General features: G+C 39.8%; 1 protein-coding gene across 1 annotated transcript in view; it reads left to right on the forward strand.

Annotated features, from left to right (window-relative positions):
* Positions 1–25,553, forward strand: part of LOC100742098 (protein phosphatase 1 regulatory subunit 12A-like) — a 182,054-nt gene extending 156,501 nt beyond the window's left edge. Inside the window, exons 5-6 of the mRNA XM_012384848.3 lie at positions 17,190–17,486; positions 23,041–25,553. Coding sequence (XP_012240271.1) covers positions 17,190–17,486; positions 23,041–23,391 — 648 coding nt within the window. The 3' untranslated portion in view covers positions 23,392–25,553. The remainder of the gene's footprint in view (positions 1–17,189; positions 17,487–23,040) is intronic.

Here is a 25,553-nt window from a genome sequence, read left to right on the forward strand (position 1 = left end):
CTCTCCAGTTCTTCACCGATTTACCGCTCATCCGAAATTTGTTAATTCGTTTGCAAAAAGAGAAAAATCTCGCACGATTATTTCTAGACTAAAGGATAGTTTATTTAAGAGATGATTTAATTAACAGTTTAAAGGAACCGAAACTATGCTAACAACGGAAATCACATATCGGAAAATAAATTCTCTCGCCACGTTCATTTCGTTACCTCTTAACGTACTTGATATAAAGTTTCGTTCGACTTGACGTACGCGCGAGGACGATGTGAAATTCTCCTCGAACAGTGCCTTTTAAAAGGTAAAAAATCATCTTGTACTTTGTAAAATTTCTTCCAATTAAATAGATCAACCGCGTGTAAGGTGCAACAATCATAATTCGGTGTCTTTATATCGAGTGCATTTTAAGTTTAGCTGTTTCTTCGATATTTCGAGATTTTCAATTCGCAAAATCTTAATACCTACGAAACGTATCTATCTATGAATATAAATTGCCATGACAGACGACATTGATTAATTAAAAGCATCAATAATCGACAGCTGCCAAAATCTATATCCGTTGGACATCGCACGGAATACACACAGCTAATTTATATGCCTGGTACATCCATCATTCTCTAATTTGTAAAATTGCTTGTCGACACGGATCAATCGAAAACGTTAATAAAGACACCTGTTAAACTTACGTTAGACACTGTAAAAAAAGGCATCGAGTTATTCTAACTTCTACACGTAATATCCATCGTTCTTATAATTTGCCAGCCATTCGCACGATATCTTTTCAATCGCATACCCACGCAAAAGGGATTTCCAAAGCAATTTTCGCGATTCTAAGATCCAGATTTCTCATTATCACACCTGCAAGAATGTTCGAAGATCTATCAACGGTTTCACGAATAATTCGTTCGTCGTAAGAGCACACGTATCGAATTTCGCGCACAACGAAGATTTTCCCAACGGGGAGGGTGAAAGTCGGATTTTCAGGTAACTTCGTTTCAATCTCGCGACCTATCCCGTGGACATTGCGCTCGTCTTTGTTATACGAAGCCATTGTACGCGATCAATACGAGTTCTGCGAAGCACAGGCCACTGTGAGCTGCTAGCATCCCCCGGTGCTTGTTACCGACGCGACGCCGCGCCGTTACGAGTTACGTCGCGACGGCAGCAGCTTTCCCTTTCGACGGCCTCCGTGGAAATGGAGAACCCCTTTAAAAGCTTTAACGCGAGTCCCGCCACGTTTTATTCGCATCGAGGAATATTCCTTCGGCGATTCTCAATGCCAAGAATTCTCCTTCGTCGTTCTCCCGTGACGAGGATTGGCAGTGCGCGGGTAGAGATCGATGGCGATGCTTGGACACGGATTTCTGACGTTTGCTTACGATTAGACTGCGGATTTTTATGTATTTGAAAAAATTTGAAAGGGTTAAATTGCACAAAATTCGTCCAGCATATGAAAAATTATATAAAATATCCAAATGTATAGAGTACATAGAAATATAATGGTGTTTTTCTACGGTGTTTTAATAGGAAAAACAATGATCTAGCTTTCTGTTTCTACATTTTTAATCGTTATTAAAAATATGAATTTGTATAAAAATCTGCAGTATCGTTGCTACGATTAGTCTGTGGATTTCGATGATATTTCAAAGTACAAAAATATATAAAGTACACGCAATATGCAGAGGTATATAAAATATGCAAAGTATTTGTTATAATATTTAATAAGACTATTGAACAAAATGAAAGAAATCTCTCTGTCTCTCTGTGTTTTATTCCTTTGACTGTTTCCGTAAAAATACGTATTTGCATAAACACCCATACTTTACAATTGCATGAACTTTTATCTTTTAGCGTATCTCCTTTCCCTGAATATTTAAATTTGCGATTTAAAAATTCATTCGAACCTTATAACGAAATAAGAAAAGTGACGCGAAAAGATTCATATTCTTAAGGCCAGAAGCGAAGGAACGAAAGTTGAAAGAATCTTTTGTACGACAAACACTCCATTTGAATATTCCATACACACACATGTACATTTAATTTGTACATCTTTATCAACATCTTTTACGGTCCATTTACAATAAACTTTTGCTACGAGTAAATAGATGAATCACTATAGATCACAGAGTTGGAAATTCCGTTGACGTAGAAACATTCGACACAAATTGAAGTTTCATGCGACATGTTTTATAGCGATCCCAAGAGTATGTGCCAAAGTGGCGTATTCCTCGCGTTATGTACCCTGGAGGATCGTACGTACAGCTTCGAGACTCCGTAGTTCGTGAAATTTCAAGTATAACTCGGTCACCGTAACATACATTTTATAAGAGACACGTGCAACTTTTATAGATCGAGGTTTAATCTTTCTGATTAATCGTCTCGCTATTCCACATATACTATTTTCGTAATATCCCGAGTACCTATCTTATCTTATCTACAACAGAATTCCCTTAACCTCTAGACAGATGGTTTCTATTCTCTTCTCATTTCCTATGTAATACTACGCTCTACGTTGTAGTATCGTCTACTAGATAAAGACAGTCTCTAGTATATTCCAGTTTGATAATTCTCAGTTTGATGACCCGCGCCTATGAACATAAGATGTAGAGATAAGAAAAGCTTCATTTCCAGCAAAATCACATAGTCGACCGTCGCATTACAAAATATAAAAATTAAATGATACATCTACAGTCACACATATAGTTGGTTATTCGTCAAAAACGTTTGCGAATGTTTGGTAACGTTGCGTGAATTTGTTGCCGTGGAAACGTTGATTCTAGACACTCTGTATCTATCTGTATATGTATTTATCGTGACATGTTATACATATGTACACCTAGTGTTAAAATACAATGTGCAGGATGATTAATTTTCTACATTTCGCCATCCTAAGCTCGCAAGTGGCCAGTTCTCTGTCGCAATAGGTCGTGCAGCTTAATCTACAATAAAGCCACGATACGCTAGTATTATTAACCGCATTGTTAACCGGAATCAACTTTAACGACGCCTGATAAGGTTCACAGTTGCGAAGAACAAGACAGTCGGACTGATAACCCCGAAATTCCTCGAGAAAATTCGCTGGAGATGCATCGTACGCACCCTTCGCTTTGAAACTTTGTCCACTGTTTAGTAGAAGAAGGTATAGCAAGGGTTATGTATCGTTCAATTTGTATACTTTTGGTCAAATTTACATATTACGCATTGCTAGAAATCGACGAAGTTTTGCAGATTCTCACGAATATGTGACAACCTGTGAATGATTCTGTAAATTTACATTCTCATGAACGTAATTAAACAAATAGAAACTAAACAGAAATTTGTTTCGTCAGTTAAATACATATTACGTATAACAAGATATTACGTATATCATGGCACGGCTACTGTATTTTAAATATTAAATATCAATATTTATTTTAAATATTAAATCCTAGGAATTCATTCGATGTCTGCACTGAAACTATCTCAAATTTCATTCCTGAGGCTTCCTGATTTACCGTTAAGTAGCATCGATTAGCATAAAAAAGGAAACCTGGGTTTTCCCATGTTTCCAGGATTCCAAGAGTTTTCCTTTGCGACAACATCGTCACGGGACTTCACTGGATCTATCACATTCGTACAGTCAACATCTCTTCACTGGCTACGCGACTACAGTTCAGTCAACGTTGAGACGTTGATACTGGTTCATCGACTACAGAAAGGTCAACGCATCTCTACACCGATTCTCCAAATCTGAGAACAGTCAGCGTCTCTCTACCGGGTCATCACTCGTCAATCATTCGTCTAATTCATTTATCCCTATTATCCTAACAGAAACAAGGGATCGATCTGTTCGCGGCGTCGATTATTCTAATCGTAACGACACCCGTTGACGCGCTTCCTCGCGATCGCGTCTTCCCGCGACTGGCCGAACAAACACTTACCATCGAGAGTTTAAAGTTCGCGATATTCATGAAACGTAACATTTCCGAAAGACATTAATCAATGAAAAGCATCGATAAATGCAATACCATTTGACGAAGCTGATAACATTCCAGGGCAGACATCGAATTAATTTCTAATATTTTAATATCTAATGTTTCGCATGGTTAGCGTTCAGTAATATAAATATGCATAGCCTATTTACGAATGCTGGTGTATTTTCCCGTTTGCGTTTCCTTTCTTCGTTTTACTTTCCCGAGTTCCTGCCATTTTCTGTTTCCTCGTTCCTTTTCGCAATCGCGACTACGATCAACGTGTTACGAACTTTTTCTCGGAGCACACGCGTGCGTTATCGAGTCGTGTTATCAGGCCGCGATTAATTCCGTCGTGTCAGGGAATAATTCGTGCGGCGATACGGTGCAGTTTTGATACGACACGGTGTGCAGTGCAATCGAAACGTTCCGGCTGCCTGATAACTTCAAGATGACTGCAGCCTCGCGAGAATAAAAATCCTTCTTTTTTACTTTTGTTATCATTTCGACGATTTTCAAGAAACACAGCAACTAACCTGGCGATAGTTTAAATTAATAGATCGTCGATGATATACCGTGAAAGAAATTTTACATCGGTTAGCACATATTCTTGAAAAGTATGAGAAATCAAACAAGACGAAAAATTCCCGTTCACGTCTTTCGTTTTCAACGTTTAAAAAAATTGCAAATGTCGATTCTTCTCTCCTATCAGGAATATGTCAGTTGTTTCGCAGGGGTATCGAAGATTCTTCAGGCAGTCAAAGGTTCTAGAGCGTGCGACGTTTTACGGACCGTTGTGAACCGAAGCGTGGAAAAGATACAGGTGGATAGGACTTTGCTCGTTCATCTAGTTCTCTATCGATTAAATCGAAGCTTTGTGCCTTCGATCGTTTTCTACTTTCTTTAATCGTTCAGCTCTATTAAGCTCGACTAGTGACAAAATCCGCGATCACTTAGTTGTCAATCCAATAGTATAGAGCAACTTAATCCTGATTTTCCTTAGTTTCGTTATCTTATTTCTCGTGATTCATAATCATTCAGAAATGTTTCACGCACCGGACTGACACGACTGTTGAAAACGAATTTCATTCAGTGAGATAGTGAATTTCATTCGTGCAATGTGACTATTTCTCATGGGCAATCTGTGCACTGCATTTTACCTTCTGCGTACCACGTAGAAGAGAATGCGTTTAGGAAACGAAGTAAATACGAACGAAGTGCGTAGAAAATGGAATAGAATAACGTAGTATAACATTTCTTTGTCTTACTCTCGTTTCATTTCTCATGGGGAAACATGGTCGTTTCGGTTATACCACTACCCTAAAAGTAGCCTGCGTATAATTTACTTTGTATTATACTTGGAAAACTCCACCCTCGAATCAGTAACCCTTTACGCGCTCCCCCGAAATACCAACGAATACTCACCCTCGACCCTTTTATTTACACCTGAGCGTATGTCAACAGTCGACGTATGACCCGTAAAATTCCTCGATCCACACCGCTGTTACCACAAAATTTCCAAACGAGCGCAAACACGAACGAATCGATCCATTGAAGCTCTCGTCGTCGCGATTCTCAATGGGAAAAGAAGCTAATCCCAAACGAAAAGGAAAACAGTTTGAAGAGTCTACGCTCGTACCACTTTCCCTATTCACAGCGAGGATGCATTGAAACGCAACAACTATCGTTAGCCAACAGCGGTTTTACTTGTGATCGCGACCACACGTCTGATCTACGAGGTTTGCGTACCTTGCCACGTATCTGTCTTTTACCTGTCTAATGGAAATTCGATGCAAGTCGGCCGTGGAAATCGGCCAATTAACCAGCTGTCTGTGCAACAGAGTGGCAGTACTCTTTAAAGGGCATGGTATAAAATGAGAACGGTTGCTCGTCGGCGTACACAATTAGGTCGATAATTAGCGTGTGCATTGGTGGAGGGGGTAGATGTATGGTCGCGCTCCTCGTTGTATATGTTCCCTGTCGGCTTTGTAAATCATGTTCAAAGCGACTTTAAATACCCCTGGCGCCTCTGGAAATTCGATAATCTCGTTAGAGGCGAGGGTGACTGGTTAAGGGTGGCAAATGTGAAATATGGAAATTGGTTTTCTCATAGATTATTATCTTTTCCACCCTTTCCCTCTCTTGGTAACATTGAAATTTTGGTTGATACGGGTTGTTAATTTAACGAATTATATGGAAATACATGTTTTTGATTTCTTATACGCGCGCGTATTCCCGCGAAACGAACATCAACATTGTAGCGATTGACTTGCAATCGGATTAATAGAAAAGCTATTAGTCTTAAAAGAACACGAGGAACGTTTGTAAAAGCTATTTGGAAGAATTGCAAAGAAATGAAATGAAGATAAACGTGTTCGATCGGAGAGAATTCAAGTAAATTGGACGTGTAAGATTCGATAAAATTCAATCAGTATCTAAATTTGAATTGTAGTATCATTTGCGATATGCGTGAAATCAAATAACGAATGCAACGTGCAATTTAGTTTAATCTTATTACACGAAGAATAGACGTATTTCATTTTATTATAATAATAATATTGTACAGGTTTTTATTTTATTTTGGAAAAATGTCTACTTTCATCTGTTGCAAACGGATAAAATTTATCGACACGGTATGCGTATTAAAAATTTATACGTTTTATAATCTCCGTTGAAACTAGAAAAATTAACGGTATAAGTTGTAAAAGAAAACTAATATAAAATTCTAAAATAAAGTCGATCGAATCGATGCAATATTATTACGAAATCAATTTTCCGGTGAAATATTGTTTATGGTTAATGACGTATTAATTTGTAACACATCGAGGCGAACACATCGGGCATTTGAAATTGTGTTATTATGAACAGATGAGTGTAACGATGCTGTGTATCATCGTGATTGTTGTTTGCTTAAATAGAGAGGCTATTTATCGTTAGAATTATATAAACGGTGCTCTCATAATAATATATTATACCGAATGTATCGTATGGATCCCGCTGATACTTTAATTAACCGGAAAATTCAGCTTTTATTAGCGCATTCGAGATTGTTATGAAAAGGGATAATTAATGTTGTTTTCGGGGTTATGATTGGTGACCTCACAGGCCGCAATTACTCGGCGTTAAACTGGCTTTCTGGAAACGAACGATGCAATTATACCACGCACGATAGCCTCAGAAACATTATTCATCCTTAATACCCGCTGAGTCGAATTTCTTTTCGTAAATGAATTTCACGTAAAGACCGTTTTTTCGGTAGTTGAAAAACAAAAATGAAAGGAAAAAGAAAGATGCGACAGTTGATGAATTATTAACACGTTTCACGCCACGTGCTTCTTTAAAAGGCTTACGGTATTTATTCGAAAGAGAAATGTTCTTTTCTCCTTCTTTCGTATACCAGTCGCCTGCGTATACTTTATTCCCCCATTCTCAGAAATCAATGTACAATGGCTACAAAAAGTACTGGCGCGCACACCCTCACTTTCCAATGAACGGTCTTTCTTATCACGTACAATCCATTTTCGTAGTGTCACATTTTTGCACTCACGAAAGTACATAGCGTTAAACATTATGAAGTTTCTTATATTTGCACCTAATTCATTTTTATGTAAACGGTGTGATAAATGAAACGATGTAACAATGCTCTTTGCAGCCACTATAGCGTTTAAATTCCGTCAATATTTAAATAAACGTGAACCTAATCTGACAATCTGAAAAGAGTAATTTCAAATTACTCTTTTTGTTTGTACCTTTATTATGTCATACTGTACGCCAAATGGTTAGAGACGCGAAAATACAAAGAACGCATCGAGTATAAAAGAAATCTACAAAATATCCAAAGCGTAGCGCTCGTTGCGACGGCTAGCATGCAAACGAATTTCCGTTTAGTACAAATTTGTAAAATACCAATTCGCACGATTTTATTCATAAAAGTGTCGGTTCACGTTCGTCATTCGCAACGTTTACGAGCATAACCAAAGGAACGAAAACCAAATAAGAATTTCTTTCATCCAGCTGATATTGTATCACGTACATCTCTTGTATGTGTGTTTATTTTTCCACTTTCAAGTTTCCCACAAATGCACCAAATATACCGATCGATACAATTTTTCGCGTTTTCTCGCGAAAATGAGAAAACGTCGAAGATAGTTTGACGAACGACAAGCGCAGACTAACGAGCGCGTTGACGATAGATTCATCGCGTCGCACCGCGCCGGTTGACGAACGATGCCACGTAATCTCGTTCCGTCTTCCAGTTTATCGTGGTGCATTGAAAGGTAGCGTTACCAAGCCGCGATCATTTTGCTTACGGTCCCACGTTTCACCTACGACATAGACCGTATCCTCGTATTTCCGCGCGCACAACACGCGTCGCGTCGCGCCGCCTTCATTTCTGCGGATAGTCGTCGCTTAAACGTTCGATAGAAAAGACTATAGTCGCTCTTACGACGCTTATTTCCTCGAGGTTACCGTTTCGAGATACTTTCAGCCCCTTTGTCGATTATTCACCCTCAAAGTACGAGTTTCCAGAGTTCCAAGGGACGACGTTAGCGCTGATTTTGGTTCAGAGATCGGTTCTCGCGAGAAGGTTTGCGTTCGATGGTTCTTGTAGAATTTTCTACTGATTTCTTCGAGCCTAGAGATGAGAGCGTAAATCGTGAGAGATTTTAGATTTGTAGGTTTTTATTGGTGCAGTGTTACGTATGTTTTTTCCTGTGAATTGTATTTTTTTGAAACAGTGAACATAGTGAAACTTGGTTTCTTAAGCTTTTTAGGACATGATCGTGTTTGGAGAGTTTTAAGCAAATTCTATGTTTGTTTTTGCTTTTTATTTGAAGTTTTTTTTTAGCGAGTGTACTTAGTATAGTGTTCGAAAGATGTGTGTTTATAGCGAACATAGTGAAATTTGTGTGTTGGAGTTTTTTGGGACGTGATCGTGTTTGGGTAGGTTTGAAGTAACTGAAAATTTTTATCTACTTTCCTGTATTGGAAGTTTCAAGCTCTACATGGTTCTATTTTTCTTTATTACGTTTAAAACTGAGTCGGCCAAATCGAACTATAAAAATAAGTTCCTTATGGTGTTCCGTGTCGATGAATTAAATTTAGACTATAAAGAAGTACGAATAGGAATATATCAAACATTTCAAATTTCGGTAGCTGATTTTTCAGTTATTTTAAGCAATCTAGACATTAGATTTCGTTGTGACGCGAGTCGTGAAAACACGTTGCAAAACATATTGCACCACAATGTAGCTCGAAGACTGTCTGTGTCACTGTGACATAATGCAGCAAATTATGTTCCCTCATAACAATGTACTGAAAAAGTACGCTACGTAACAGTATAACTCACGAAACACACAACTTCAACAAAGCCTAATCCACAAAAATGTATCTACGTTACGTCTCAATGTAATTCCCAAGACGATACATGTCGTTATGATGCAATTTTCACAAGTAATTTTATTGAAACACCTATCACTATGATTGACCAAAATAATTGCAAAATTACGTTACACGTGCATAAAATGATAGCAAACTTCCGCGAACATTCGTGATTCAAACGATTACGAAATATTTATTCACGATCTTCCTTTTATCAAAAAAAAAAAAATAATAATAACAAATAAATAGATAAAATAAAATAAAATAAAACACAACAAAATCACCTCGTACTAAAATAAAAATAAAATAAAATAAAAAAAAATCTCACATTTAATTTACGATGACTTGCATTTGAATTCGTCTTCGTTGAGCTCTCACTGTATACGAATAGGAGAATGCAAGGAGAATAGGACGACCGTGTGCATAAAGGGCAAGGGCGCGCGCGATATTCGGTGCTTGGAACGTTTCCTGCCGTTTAGTAGCAAATAGATCACGTAAGTAGCGTAGACTAGAGACACCAGAGAAACAGAGAGAAGAGATGAGAGAACGCGGGCACGAAATGACGGACACGAGGAATTTATACGTCGCGGTCGCGTCGGCCCGGTCACGGGCAATTGCCCTGCTCGTCACGGACTAGAATAATGTCGCGATACGTGCACGGCACAGTGCACGGCAAAACACCGCTGGCCCCAGGGAGGAAACAGCACACCGATGACGACTGGTTACCGTGGTCGAGACGAACCGGCGCACGCGGAGACGGCTAGCCGCTGTGCTGTCGCGTCTGGCCTTGCGCGTTATTATCGTATAGATTCCTCTAGTCAGCGGTCTACGGTGTGGTTGAATTGCCAATAAGAATGAACAAACCGTGAACAATGTCAGACAAAATGCTTTAACACTTTGACTGCTTCGATAATCATGAACATCTGGTTCCTGTTAGTTGGAACTGTTCCATCCTTCAATAGGATAGCGATAAATCGTTTAAGCGTTGGTATATTGTTATTATCTTTTTCTTTTTTTTTTTTTGAAAAATCAAGCTACGCGGAACGTTTCAATCTGTAAGTTGCTCCGTGTACTCCAACCATCCGTGGATTAGACGATGGTATCGATAAGCGATGGAAAATTAACTTGAAATTACTTGGAAGTTATGTTAGAGGTCTTTCGGGATTGTCTGGAAAATTAAGGGAATTAGTTTATGGTTATTGAGTAGGGTTAGATCTTCTGGGAATTGGAATTGTAAATTATGGTTTAGCAAGGAGACTGTTAGTAAAGGTAACCATTAGGGTAGTTACCGCGCTAATGACGTAACTTGCATTGTTTATCGACCACGATGGATCTAAAAGCTGGAAAGGAAGAGGAAGATTTTCGATCAATCGATCTACGCGAATTAATGTTCTTCTTATTTAATTTCCTATTGTTCTCTGTTTAAAGTGGTTACGAGCGGCTATTTGTACTTTTATTGCTTTTCAGATCTTATGTAACGTTATCGGATCGTGTATACGTTTCGTTTGTATAGTATCAAGATTTTGCGATCGCTTGAAGGTATTATCAAATGGAATGAAATTATCAAACGGCGATAGAGTAAATACGATGCTGTGTCGATATGTGGCTTTTTCTGGCTACTTTGCGTATTAAACTACGAAGAAGTAGAAAATAGTACATAGAGACTAGGTACGTAGGATTACACGACTATGAAATGAAATTTTTGTGATTCGACGATGGTTTGGTCGAGCGATGACGCAGGATTGTTGGCTCGACTTTGGAAAACTTTGGCACATAGAATGGGCTCAAGTTCAAGGTACAGGATAGTCTGCTAGGTGAATATTTATTTGCGGATGAACAACATTTAGAACACATGTTGCTCTAAACATAACTTTCGAGAACACGATGTCTCGTTTATATAATATAATAGAAAATTCCGAATTGAAATTTTGAATAATTTTGGATATCATCCAATTTGTATGAATCGAATGGGATGGCGAAGTAACTGCTATAACGATCAAAACGTTCGTTTCGAGGTGTTGAAGTTATTCGACGTGTAAACAGAGAAAACTCGTGGATAAATTGTAAGGCAGGAAATATATTTAAATAGAAGTGTAATTATAAGTAAGAATATAATTTGAGCTGGTCCAGATCCGCACGCTAGCTGTGTTACCCAATAAACCCCGAAGCCAACGTCGCCTGTCTACTGTTTATGGTCCGTCTTCGTCGCAGTCTTTTGTCTACACGCTGTCGATGGCTTCGGTGCTTGAGAAAACTAAAAAGACCGGATGTAGAGTTTTCTTAGAAGTGGTAACCGCTTCAACACGAGGTATAAAGTGATTATAACTGGAAGAGAATTGGTGTCGTGAATTGCATTCATTTCGCGTAGAATTTCCATTTCGACAGCGATTTTAAAGTTAATTTGAACACGTATGCATCCGATCGAAACTCGGTTCGACTGTTTGCTGTAGTCCATGAAATTGTATACCTGTTGGTCCGATGAACAACTCAAATTACAACCAACACACATAAATATGCTGTTGAGAAAGAAATTTAAATGCTGTCAATTTAAATAACTTTAGTCAGAGGAAATTGCACGTAATAATTTATAACGCCATAACGATCCCTTCTTAACTAAACGATAAATGTAGTTTTATTTTAATAAAACTAATCTCAAATTTTAACGCTTCGCTTTTTCTTCTTCGGAAAACCGTTCGAAAACACATTTTTCTCTTATTCATAATTAATTAACATACTCTGTAGTTCATAAATGATTAACCATTAAAGCGCTTTCGCTAGTAAATAAATAAATTTCTGCAATAATTTTAAAACGCAAAAAACTACATTTTTCGTTGCTATCCAATCTTTCACGATTAATCCGTTGAATTCTCTAGGATTAGATTGCCCGATTAAACTTTTCGATTCTTGACACTTTTTTCCACTGTAAATAAACCTATGCCCTTTCCACTATAAAATTTTAACACCAAAAATATCGCGGAATAATTAGGAAAAAAACTGATGAAACATACATTAGAAAATCAATAATTACTGTACAAAAATTCACGCAAAAGAAATCTTTGATGTTGGAATTTTTTTTAGCACCAAGAAGGACTGAATCTCGATCACGTCGATCATTCGAAATTATTCTACGTGGAAATATGGCGCGGGTATTGTTCACCCGAGATCTTTCCGTGGAAATTACCTGTCGGTGCCGCGTGAAATCGAACATCGATAACGAGCCCGACGAATTCGACATGGTCGACGCGGAAAAGGATTAATCGTGGTTTCAGTAAAAGAGAAAACGCGAGGCTTTTTGCCTGTGCCTCCATTTTTCTCTCTCTCTCTCTCTCTCTCTCTCTCTCTCTCTCTCTCTTTCTCTCTCTCTCTCTCTCTCTCTCTCTCTCTCTCTCTCTCTCTCTCTCTCTCTCTCTCTCTCTCTCTCTCTCTCTCTCTCTCTCTCTCTCTCTCTCTCTCTCTCTCTCTCTCTCTCTCTCTCTCTCTCTCTCTCTCTCTCTCTCTCTCTCTCTCTCTCTCTCTCTCTCTCTCTCTCTCTCTCTCTCTCTCTCTCTCTCTCTCTCTCTCTCTCTCTCTCTCTCTCTCTCTCTCTCTCTCTCTCTCTCTCTCTCTCTCTCTCTCTCTCTCTCTCTCTCTCTCTCTCTCTCTCTCTCTCTCTCTCTCTCTCTCTCTCTCTCTCTCTCTCTCTCTCTCTCTCTCTCTCTCTCTCTCTCTCTCTCTCTCTCTCTCTCTCTCTCTCTCTCTCTCTCTCTCTCTCTCTCTCTCTCTCTCTCTCTCTCTCTCTCTCTCTTTTGCCTCTGCCAGCGTTCGTTGCTTTAACGACCGACGTTCGTTACGATTCGAAGCCGATTAAATTAATAAATGAAAATCTCGCGTGGCGAATTAACGTTGGACGCTGTTAAAAACAGAACGCACGGAATGTACGATTAAACTAGGAAAACGTGAATTAACGCTGACCATAGCGAGAAAGGAAAAAAGTGCAGCTGCAACGAGTCGAAAGGTGGTATAGATTTTGATCGAGATTTTCGTACTTACATTACGCGTGAATCGTAAGATTATTCGTGTTATCGTAAAGTGGCTGGTTATTCGAGTTTTTGTTTTAAACGAAACTTGAGAAGAACATGGTGCGATTTTCTGATTGCGATTGTGCGATGAACAAAAATATGTACTACAGTATCGAAGCTATTGTTTCATTTCAAGAGCAAAGTTCGAGAGGTGTAAGCTCTGAAAGAATAATCAAGAAAAACGTTTTCCATACAAGAGATTACAATTTTATAATTCAAATCGTAAATGGTATCCAGCTATCGTAAACCTACGTCAACGTGCCGATTTTATTTTACAAAGAGTTGACTCGTAGGGTCGCAATTTTGTAATTCGAGTTGCAATTTATTTAAAAATCGACAGCAGAGTTGAATTATTCTCCTTCGAAATGAAGAAAGTGTTGGAAGAAATAGAAGTCCCGGTACAAAAGCATAAAAGTTCACACCGAATTCCATAAATTTGTTAAATTTCACTCGGGAACCCGTCGAATTCCACGAATTTATCTCGTCGACGAAAATTTGACATTTTCAACCAGGATTTCCGCATCGACACATTTAATGATCGACCATAACTTGTCATTTTTCATCGCCACCGATCGTTACAATGGCGTTGTGTTCGTTTTACGATCGATCGATTCGAAATGTTCAATCCTGACGATAAATCGAAGACCGGTTGCTTGAAAATTTTATTCGCGACAAACGTGTTGGATGATCCGATGCAATGCAATGGTTCGATTCGGATTGCGTTCGTATCGTTTCTTATTCCATGGATACGATCGTGCCGATCGTAAACCGACACCGGAAGACGCTCTTCGATTTAATATCCTTCGTACATGTGGACGATAGCGTGGTGTGTGTTTCGAAAAAGAAGTCTCGGCAAAGTCGAGACGATCAAAGTTAACACTGAAACTACCAGTCTGTAATACGTAATTAAATATTGTATACCTGTATCAATCGCTATAATTCAAACGATATTAATTAAACCGAGTAGATCCGTGTCGCTGTCTAAATAAAAATCGATATTAATTTTAGCAAAAGTAGCTGCTTGTTTTTTTATAATAATTACGCTTATCGTGAGAGAAGAAGATCCAAAGTCCGTCATTTCCATAGCTCTGATTTAATACACGAAATTCGGCAACTCTTTAATTCGTGATATTTTAGCATTTTAGCAAACCTTGAGAAATTTCAGACGGATTTTTGCCGATTTACTATGTACGTTTGCTCAGGCGAATTTTACATCGTTCCTCGTTCCTATAATATTTGAAAAACCGAGTGTTCGTAACGAATAGCGTTGATACGCGAAACTTTCGATAACTCCTTGTTCGAAGATATTTTCTAATAAGGACTAATTCAAACTGATTTTTTTTCCAAAAAAAACAGATAACATTGTCACGTTCGTTTACCTTCTTTCAGAAAATTATTAAGATACGAATTTTCGAACTTTCTTGCTCGCATCTATGCTATACGATCGAATCGTATATCTACGCTACATTATCGGCCAACAATTTAGATTCGCTAATTTCCTTTCTATAAAAGCACGATATTCAACTGTCGAAATGGCTCACCCCCGTACCACATTAAACGCGTCCCTCTGGTTATTTCGTAACGCGTTTGCTGGCGGCTATCGCAGGTGGTTGATATATTATTAATTGGCGGGAGAATTGAATTTATGGAGCCGGGATGTGCACTGTACGACAGGCTTTCGTGCCACTAACGTTCGTGATGTGAATACTCTTAGGATTCTTATCGATTATGGATCGTTTTACGAAGGAAAATTAAAGGGTGTTATTCCGTTACCTGGGAAAGTTGAGTTCTAACTCAAAACCTATCGTATTATTCTACAACTTTGTTTCACCAAATAATACATTACTATAATTCTTATTATATTATTGCTTTCTTCATACAATAAACATACATCGAGCTTTCCTCCGTAATAACACGAGAACGAACTTCAATTGATCTCTGGACTTGAGCTACAACTACAGAACAGTCACAACATCTTTAAACTTAGTATACCGTTATAATATTTTACCAAATGTCCTACTGGACAAATTGTAAAATTTAAGTAAATAAATAAAAAACATCTTTAAACTTGTTCCACAACGACAGAGCAGTTTACATCTGAATCCATCTACTTTTGGTATATCTTACGCGGCGACATAAATATCTTCTGTATAAAGTTGTTGGAAATATATGTATGTCGGAGATGAAAGGACATCGGAGCCTTCCCTCTGGAACTTCGGGAAAATCCGTAAAATTGTAATTAAAGTCTACAGCTGTAATTAAACAATTTGCCGTCATTCTACCCAATTGTGCTTGTTACGTCCCGTAACACTCTACCTGGCCCAGGCCACACACCGCGGGCAATATGGCAACCAGATGTCTTCGGATACTCACTGCGTACCCTCAATAGTCTCAAGTGTCTTCCATAAATCTCAGGAATTTCCTAGTAGAGGTCCTTCAAACCAAACAAACGTCTGTTTCCGAAGAATTTCTAAAGACTATTGTCTACCACGGCTTGACAAGGGAAAGTTAGTTTTTCTCACGTAGAGTACTGATTTTACATCCTTCGAACGGTCAACATCCTTTAACCAGGTATACACACCCGTAAATCAGTCACTCATTCATCTCGTACATACGCACCAGCGTAACTGTCTTCGTTATAAGTTCTTGGAATACACGGTGAAATATAACTTACTCTACTGTGTCGTATTCATTTAACCATCTCTGTTATTTTAACCGAAACAGGGGAACGACTACTTCGCGGCGTCGATTCACCGAATCGTAGCGAGAATTTACGCCTCTCGCTGACGCGTTTTCCTCGCGAACGGTCGTAACAGTACTTATTTGCGATTTATCACAATAAGCTTGGGTTCAAGACGACAATTAGTTGCCGAACGTCGCGTACTAAGTAAATATTCCAAAGTTCCTTCGGGAAAAATGATTGCCAGATGTCGATGCAGCTACACAGCACAAGTTCAGCTAGCCTGAGGACCCTCTATGAACCTTAGGATTTTGCTAATCAAGGTTTTCCAAATGGACAAGCAGTCTTTGTCCCAAATTGACCAATTAACAGCGACGTCAATTTCCCTTACTTTCCGAACGAAAGCTGTCCTCGACGAATCCGATGATCTCGTGTCCTTAGACACACCCCATCATAGTTTTCCTCTGTGGCATCATCGAGACGGAAAGCCATTCTCTCTTGCGATCTCATCGACGAAAAGAGTAACGCCTTACGATCAGTGAATATTAACAAAGTATCCGACTTAGATTTTGTAAGTACATCTATCATCCCCTTAGCCGCGGATTCGTTATTGAACCTAGGATCGTTGTCATTAGTTTCTCGAGTATCTAGCTACCACCATAATCCTATTTGCACTAGTCAGTGTCTTCTCTATTGCATAACGACAACGTGTAATCCAAATTCGTAAGATTCGTTTCACGCCCCTAACCCTAATTCTAATGTAAACCCGACACGTATATTATTGTGGAGGATTAGTCTGATTCTGGTTAAGCGAAATAACGAATACTTGTGATAATTGACGGTCTTGATACTCCGAAGCAAAACAACAGGACTTGAATTGGCCTGCTCGCGTGCCGCTGCATTATATCCTGTTAGTATAACGCAGTGTTAACGCAGTGTAACGACTCCCGTTGACGCGCTTCCTCGCGATCGCGTCTCCCCGTGACTGATCGAACAAACAATTATATTATCGTACGAGTTTTGTTCACAAACTGGCGAAACTTTCTATAATATCGTGTGCCCCTTTACGATTGTTGAAACGTTCTATATGAAAGTAAGCTAAACAAAATCTTCGTCGATCCATAGATGCTGTCGGTGAGCCCAGGAATGGAGGTAGGCAACAGCGGTCATGGTGGCCTCGGCGATAGACTAGAGGGTGAGCCAAACTGTGGTAGTGACGTGATGGACGGTGGCGGCGGCGGCGGCGGAGCCACTGACGGGATACAGGAAGCGATGGTGGCCGCAGCGAGAGACCGGGCGATCCGATCTGGAAGTGTTCGGCAGGACCTCGCCCTCGATCTACCCCCGCGGCTGCAACTTCCAGATGGCGAGGAACGTCCTTACGGAGCACATACCGCCCTTCACCTACGCGACCCGGAGCAGGTGAGTTCCCCACTGTCTTCCAATATTTAACGGGGGTTCTCTTTATTATTCTTGCTCCTGCGGGTTTAGGTGGTTAGTTTCGACGCAGACTGGCCGAATTAAACTCTCTCTCTCTCTCTCTCTTCGTAGCTCGGCAAGTTTGCGGCGTTCTGCTTGCGTTTGAAAGCTGTGGGAATATACATACAGCGGTTGGTGGTACAGAAACCGACGCTGTTTAGGGAAATCGCGTATCGAATTTTGATCGAGGTTGCTTTTTGGACAGTGGAATTTTTGAAGATTATGATTTAGTGGTTAGACACCGAGTTCGTGTTTCTTCGTTTACGAGGAATTAAAAGAGAAAGAATACGCGTACGATAAGTGTATCGTTAGTTTGATATTTAGTTGATGCAACAAATTTTGATTTCGTACAAAGTTATGGTTGGTATAAATACGCGCAGTCTTACAATTCTTCTCTCAACTCTTACAATTTTTCAATCTTACGACAGTTGTTAGCTTGGACTGAAAATCTGATAGAAGTCGCAGAAAGATATACGCGCTTGTGTATGATGCTTGATATTTCGTACGATAAAGAAAGTGGCTAATGTATAAGATGCACGTGTGGTAAAAATGAAATGAAATGTATTTCATTTAAAATGAATAATTTACACCGAGTATTGAGATTATCTGATCGTATTGTGTTCGCTGACAACTTGTTAAATCGTAACAGAGAAATTTATAATCTACAGGGTAACTTGTAACTTGTCAATTTGCTGATATCGTCGATCGTTGTAGAAAAATCCATCGCGATTTATCCTTTCATTTTATAGACATATTTTTCATACCTGATGAATTAAAGAACAAAAATATAAATGCGAGACGAAAGATGTGGAACGAATTATTGATTACACTCGAAACTTATAGGTGATCGATGCAAACCTGTTACATGTACATAGATTAGAAGCATACGTGTGTACGAGGATAACGTGAAAATCACGAGAACAGATCACAATTATGTTAAATATAAAAAGTGCTTGAAATTATGCACAATCAATTTGCAGCACAACATTCTGAAATTATAAAACACGAAGCTAATTAGCCAAAGTTAGCCGAGTATGATCCAGGATAACGAGCTACATCGAGCAACAGAAAACGTTGAATAATATCGCAGTATCCGAAACAGTTATGATAATCCTAAGATCGGAGAACGTGTAAGAAGGATTTTACAAACAATTTTTCATGCATCTTCGCCTATTACGATGCAAATTAGACGCGTTTCCCCCATCAAATTGCAAAAATATAATGATATACATAGTCGGGACAGAAACCTGTTTACAGAAACTTGCAAACATCATTGCTATACACGGTGTTCCAGGTTTTCTTCACGAAACGATATTCCTTGATCATGTTCGTTGGATAAACGTAAGAAAAAACTTCTTACATGTACAGTGTCACATGTGTCTCGTAAGACAATTTGAAAGGAAAGGTGATCTATCCTTATAAGGATCGTTATTTTTTTAAAAATAGATGCTATCCAAAATATACAGAGCGTATGCAATATCTGCAAAATATTCAAAGTTCACTACTTACTATTAATATATTATTTAAGTTTCGCATTTTTCATTTAATTATGCTCGTAAAAATTTGAATTCGCGTAAACATCCGCTGTCTATTTAAATATACATTTTATTCTCACGTTTGCCGACAAAATCCAGCTGTTTAACAGCAGGACCAAAAGACACCTTACAGACACATCAAACCATCAAAGCATCTCGCCTGAAACCAATAAAATTGCAATCCGAGAAGACTAGCTGGAAAAGGCGCGAAATTCGAATCGTTCTTAACGAAACGATGTAACTTGGAAACGAACGAAACCCTCTCTTTAACGAGGAACGTTCCGTGTCTCTCGATCGCGCGTCTACGCGTCGTAAATACTAATTCTTAAACATCGTAATCAGCATAGCTAATTACCGTGTATGCACGCTTTAATAACACCGTCTACGTACGTCCACGGTGTTAAACACGCAGGCGAAAACAGAATTCACTGGAACAGGGTGCTGCACGCGTGTTTCGCCAACGAATACGTAGCACGAGTCTTGTGCTCGACACCTGAGAACCGCACCGGCCATTTATATCGACCCAAGTCATTTTACTCGAGCCAATCAAGACGAGAGAGAAGAAACATCGCTAAGTGAAAAGCCGCGACTTGAACGAGGGAACGTAGATTTTATCTGGGGTACACGGACCGTGAAAAATTTATCCTTTTTTACACGCGTTATTACCCACGTGGTCGGCGCTACTCGAAAATGCGCTTATTAGCGACCGGCTAATAGAGCCGCACGTTCGACGAACGAAAACGGTGCCGGTTGGCGAAACGTCTGGATCCAGCCAGTCGACTAATCGGCTAAAATTGCTCCCCCACGGTTTAATGCCATTAATATGCCGATATTAAATGTTACCAGACGCGAAGGCGGTGGCTGATATTACGTTTGAAAGGTTTGCGCCGGCGATAACCAGAGAATCTGAACGTGTATGTGCGCACGTATAAGGCTTGAGTACGAGCTTGAATCTTGGAGGAAAAAATACACAGAGGAAGATGATGGAGGTTTAATTTGTCGAGAAAATGTTTATTGCGTGTACGAAGAAACGAATTTGTAATGTCTGAAAGAAGATATAGAAGATTTGGTGCATTGAAAACGAATAATGTTCGCTTCTTAAGGAGATTTATCGAGGCAGGATAGTGTCTGGAAGAAGATCGAGATTTCAATAGATCAATGATTTTATTATGGATTATCCTGTTCTTGTTGGTAAATTAAATTGCAGAAGGGAAACATAAAAGTTTGCGATTGATAATTTCTAGGCTGTAAATGTCGCATTGTAATGTGCAACGATATGTATTTAATATATAGAGTATAGAATTTCTAGTGAACGGAACAAACTTTTAGCTAGGTTTCATCTTTAGTTCAGGATCATTCAATCAGACTACGGATAATAGGATATTACGAATTCTTACGATTAGTGATATATAAAAATAAACACAGATATATAAACATGAAACAGATAAATAAATACACGAATCTTACGGAAATAAAAATTTACACAATATTCGTTGATGCATAAATACATAGATGTACAACAATCTATTAGATATATGCATATTTATTTTATTATTTATTATTGCTTAGTCCGCGCCTCTCGGTTTTGGACGAGCTTTCGGCTTTACATCTCTTTTACCTATTTCGCTTTTTATATATCTACCTCCCCTCTTATCCACTCTATTATATCGCACTGCCCTTAATTCTTCTGTCTCTAAAACTATGGCAACTTTTGGGCTTCTGCCTCCCTGCTGTGCTTCCTTATTGTCGTTCCTCCCCGTCTTGTATTGCCCTTTTCTTCTCTATTATCGCTCTTAGCTCTGTTAGTCCTTCTCCAGTCTCATTTAGTATTTTTTCTCTATCCTTTGGTCCTCCCGTTATTTCGCGTTCTTCTATTACACGTCTCAGGTCTTCTTCTTTCCTTTTACACAGTGTGCTAGATATATACATATATTCACCGACATATCAGCACGTATAACGCATAAAAATGTACATAAAATTCTTTTATCGTCAAATTGTGCAACGTGCTCGTTTAAAAATATTTACGAGTAGATATAAAATATGATTTTGTATAAATCAGCGCGATGAACCACGGCCTCGATAGGGTTAAGCAGCCGGGTCACCGGAAATATCGTTGCTTCGGAGGCTCGCAGACGATCGAGTGACCGCGGGTCTCGTGCCATTTTCGCTGAAGGTCGCGTCGAGACGTCTCGCGCGTGCTCGCCACGCCACGAAGGAGGTGGCGCGACCGATGGAGATTCGAATTCTACCCTCGTCCAGGTTTCTAGAGTTCCAGATGCCGGCCGATCGAGCAGAAACGCTCACCCTCTCGGCGCTGTTCGAGGGTCACGAGGTAGAATTTTAGAAATTCTACGCGTGTAAACGCGTGCACCAGGGTATTAGGTTGAGCCAGAACTTTCTTTCGTTTCATAAGGAAATAATAGATGCGCAACATTTTTTGTTTTATATTATTTTATAGAATATCGTTTTGTTCTATTAAGATAAAGGTCAGAACTTTTGACAGATTAGGTTTCACGTTTTGTATAAAGCATTGTTGCAATAGACAGGTTTGTAAAAGAAGGACGCTTGTGGAACAACCTGATACGTTGCTCTATCTCCGTCGCTCTTTCTCTGTTCGTGTGTCTTCGCGTCGAATTCCTTCCCTCTTACGCAATAATTTGAGAGAAATAAAAATATGAATACATTGACGAGTTGCAAGTTGTAGATTATGGACTTGAGTTTAAGATTTGTAGGATTTTATGCGAAATAGAATAATTTATAATTAGAAAAAAAAAAAATCATTCAACAAAAAGAGTTTTCGAAAGTAAGGCTTCCTTCAGATTGTGCAACATTTTTCATTGTGCACAACTTTCAATTCTCACATACGTAGGTACAAGCTGGCTGCAAGTTACAACCGTACAAAAATTAAAGGTTTTTCAGTGGTTTCATAGTTACGATACGCAGCATATGCTAATTTACAAATTGTCATTGCAATAATTGCATTAATTTACCGAGCTTTTCAATTTTAATATTCCTCGTTTCATTAGCAAAACGTCTCTATGTACTGTTACATTTATACTAAAAGAATTTATTAACATCCACAGCTCGTATCGTCCAACTTGTAAAATTCTTTTCCGCCTCTTCGAATATTTTACGCGTGAAATTTGTTTTACTCTTCTCATAGAAGCGTGCCATCATTTTACGAATCGAATGTCGACGACCGTTCGAGATATAGATATTTCACTCGATTGACTGGTGTCACGATCGCGAACGAAACGCGCAGATGAAATCGGTTTTCGATTTTTGGCGAACTGCCGCGAAATAAACGTTTCACCGCTTCGCTACGTTTATATCCGAACGAAAACGTCGCCTCTGGTGACGCTGTATGTCGAAGGGTTGTTTACGATACTCTGCTCACAGTGTCGCGCACCACTTTCGCGAAAACCAAATATGAATTTTTTTTGTTTTTTGTTTTTTCCTTCTTGATGGATGGATGTTTGGGCGCCTACAAGCATTTGCTTAATTCTTCCAAAAGGATTTCCGAAAGATCGATCGTGTTTGAGCGTTGGGATTGAAGCTTTTGTTTATCCGTACGTATATGACACGTGTGGGAGATTAGACTGCAAATTGTCAAGTTCGATTCCATTGATTATTCCAATGTTTCGTTCTATCCGATTTTGTTGAAATGTTTGAATTGTTTTGTTTTGTTTTTTGTCGTTATACTTCCACTTCGTCTGATCGCCGTGTGCTTGCGAAATTTCCAAAAATCTACCTCGTAAGATCGGATTGCGTGTACGAAATACTTGTGAAAATACGTAGAATGTACAGGATACACGAAAATATATAAAACATGCAAAGTGCATCTATTTATTGTAATATTTAAACAGGCCTCTACTTAAATCCTATTGTTTAAATAATTTTCTTGAAAATACGAATAAATCGAAGCGAAGACCTACGTTAAAACTGAAATGTTCGATTTTCAGGAGAGCGAGATTTACCAGAAGTGTGTGCGACCACCACCAAACCGGACGGTGTTCGACAGCGAGAGCCCTCCGCCTTACCGAAGCCAGTCCGCGTTGCTGGACGCGCCGGATCGTATAGTCCGGTGCCACAGCGCCGGCAGTTCCTTGTTGAGGGTGTTCCGGAAGTTCCCTAGTCCTGGGAGCTCGACGCCTGCCGTAGTGGTGCCGCCGCCGCCCAGACGACCTACCTTGTCCAGTTATTCCGAATCTAGTAGCAACTTGAGCAACCTGTCCAGCCTAACGATGGTTCCCTGCGAGACCGACGAGAGTCAGCAACAAGAACAACAACAACAGCAGAAACCGCGCGTCTGATCCGAGGCACGGCCAAGAAGAAGAGCGCTTGAGGTCACGCAGCAAACAAGCCCAACGACGTCGAATAGCAGCGAATTCCTCGAGGTCGACGGACGACGAAGGATCTCGTGGAAGAGGCGACGAGCCATTCCAAAAATCGTGGCGGGACAACGAGAAGAAAAGACAGAGGAACGGGTCGACGACACACGGCACAAGGACGCTGCTGTTGCCTCTGATACTGCCAGCAAGGTTGTCGTACTTGTTCTGCCCTCCTCGAGAATTCTCGACCCGTCGAGGATCCCTCAAGACTGACTCGCAGGAGAAACGTTCGTACGGGTTCGGCCAGCTGACGAATACGTCTACCACGTTGTTACTACGGTCGTGGATCGGCTGCGCGGAGAATCTCGCCGACAGATAAAAAACGCTACCACCTGAGAGAGGAGAAGAGAAGTTGAAGAGAAGAATTTCATACGACGATCCTCCTCCTGTAACATCCTACTTGTACCACCGCCGCAGCTGTAGATCCTCCTTTGGACCGCGCAGCTTTGGATGATCCTTCAGCTTGGTTTTTTTTTTTTTTTTGGAACAGCGTCCTCGCCCGGGGGCTGACGAAGATGAAGAGAGAGAAAGAAGGAGGGAGGAAGAGTGCTGCTTTCGTGGGTCTGTTCCCTTCGGTGCTTCCGGTGCTCGATACCTTGCGATACATCGGCCAGTCTCTAGCCTAGATCTCAGACGATTCCAAAGTTATTTAGAGACAAGGTTAGTTTATTAACGCAGCTAATGAGATTGGATTAGGGTGAATTGAGGGTGGGCCGTTGAGGCACCAAACGAATCGGATCGAAAACGAATCAGTCGAAGCGTGTACGAAAGCGAGAAACGGATAAGAATGGAAATAAAGAGGGACGATAGAAAAAAAGAAGAGAGAAGAAAAATAGTAAAATAGCGAGGCCTATGAAGAATTTAAGAGAGAATAGACGCAAAGGTACGATCCGTAAAGCAGCACCAGCCACGAGTAACGCAGAGAGTGACATATTTTGTTCCTGGGGGGGAAACACGAGACACCATGAAGCAATGTACGTGATAGGAAGCTGGCCATGGGAAAATACACGATGTAGCAATTAGAAGCCGACAGAGTTTGCTGCCCGTTTGCTGCCGACCCAAGACGCGATACCACAGACCAACGGGACGATATTTCTCATCATCGAGTTTCGTTTCGCTGCGAAAAAGACTTAGTAAATTATTTATTGGCGATAATTCGCGATGGAGCGTGTCTTTGTAGAGAGAGAGAGAGGGAGAGAGAGAGAGAGAGAGAGAGAGAGAGAGGCACACGACGAAGCGGAGAAAACGTGGAGAAGCGGACAACGCTGCGACACACGCTAGAATAAAATGAATGTATCCGCGCGTGAATGATTCGCGTCAATTGTTTGCGTTTCTGTGTATGTATGCATGTATGTACGTATGAATGTATGTATGTATGTATGATGTGCGTGTGTATGCGTGTATGCGCGCGCGTCCGTGCGTGAAAATACGTGGAGCACGTATCCGTGTGAAAAACGGGTCCAGAAGTGAGAAGAAATGGAGAAAGATAGAGAATCGAAGAAAGGGAGGAAGAGCGTGGTAACATCATCGAGAGGAACGCGTGACGCGAAGGGCGAAAAGGAAAGGGATTTTCTGAATGACTGATACGGCGCGATTCTATGCAAGGCTGTGTGTAAATGAAAAATGAAGAAAAAAAGAAAGAAACGAATGAAAGGAAACCAGAGAGAGGAAAAGTAGTGCCAAGAGCGTTAATAAAAAAAAAAAACAAAAAGATGATAACGATGATGGTAATGAAACAATGTAAATATTAGGTTAGGTAGTTCAATATCGATATAATTATTACGACTAAAAATGATATGCTCTATATACTTGATTAAAAAGTAATAAACCTTTACACCACGCATAAACACGAGTTAGACGGGCCGTACGAAATCGCCATGGGACACGCGTTACGCTTTTCGACGAGGCCTCTGTGACATTTCTTCTGGATATGAAAGAACGAAAGAAAGTAAGAAAGAAAGAAAAAAAAGAAACGAAACGAAACATAATATTTGACAAAAAAAAAAGAAGAAAATCGCTCTCGAGCATCACGATCGATACTTCGATTTCTGTGATCGGAAAACAAATGAATAGAGAGGGCAAAA

This window comes from Bombus impatiens, unplaced genomic scaffold (assembly GCF_000188095.3).
Source record: "Bombus impatiens unplaced genomic scaffold, BIMP_2.2 scf_0311, whole genome shotgun sequence".
In the NCBI taxonomy this organism is placed as follows: domain Eukaryota; kingdom Metazoa; phylum Arthropoda; class Insecta; order Hymenoptera; family Apidae; genus Bombus; species Bombus impatiens.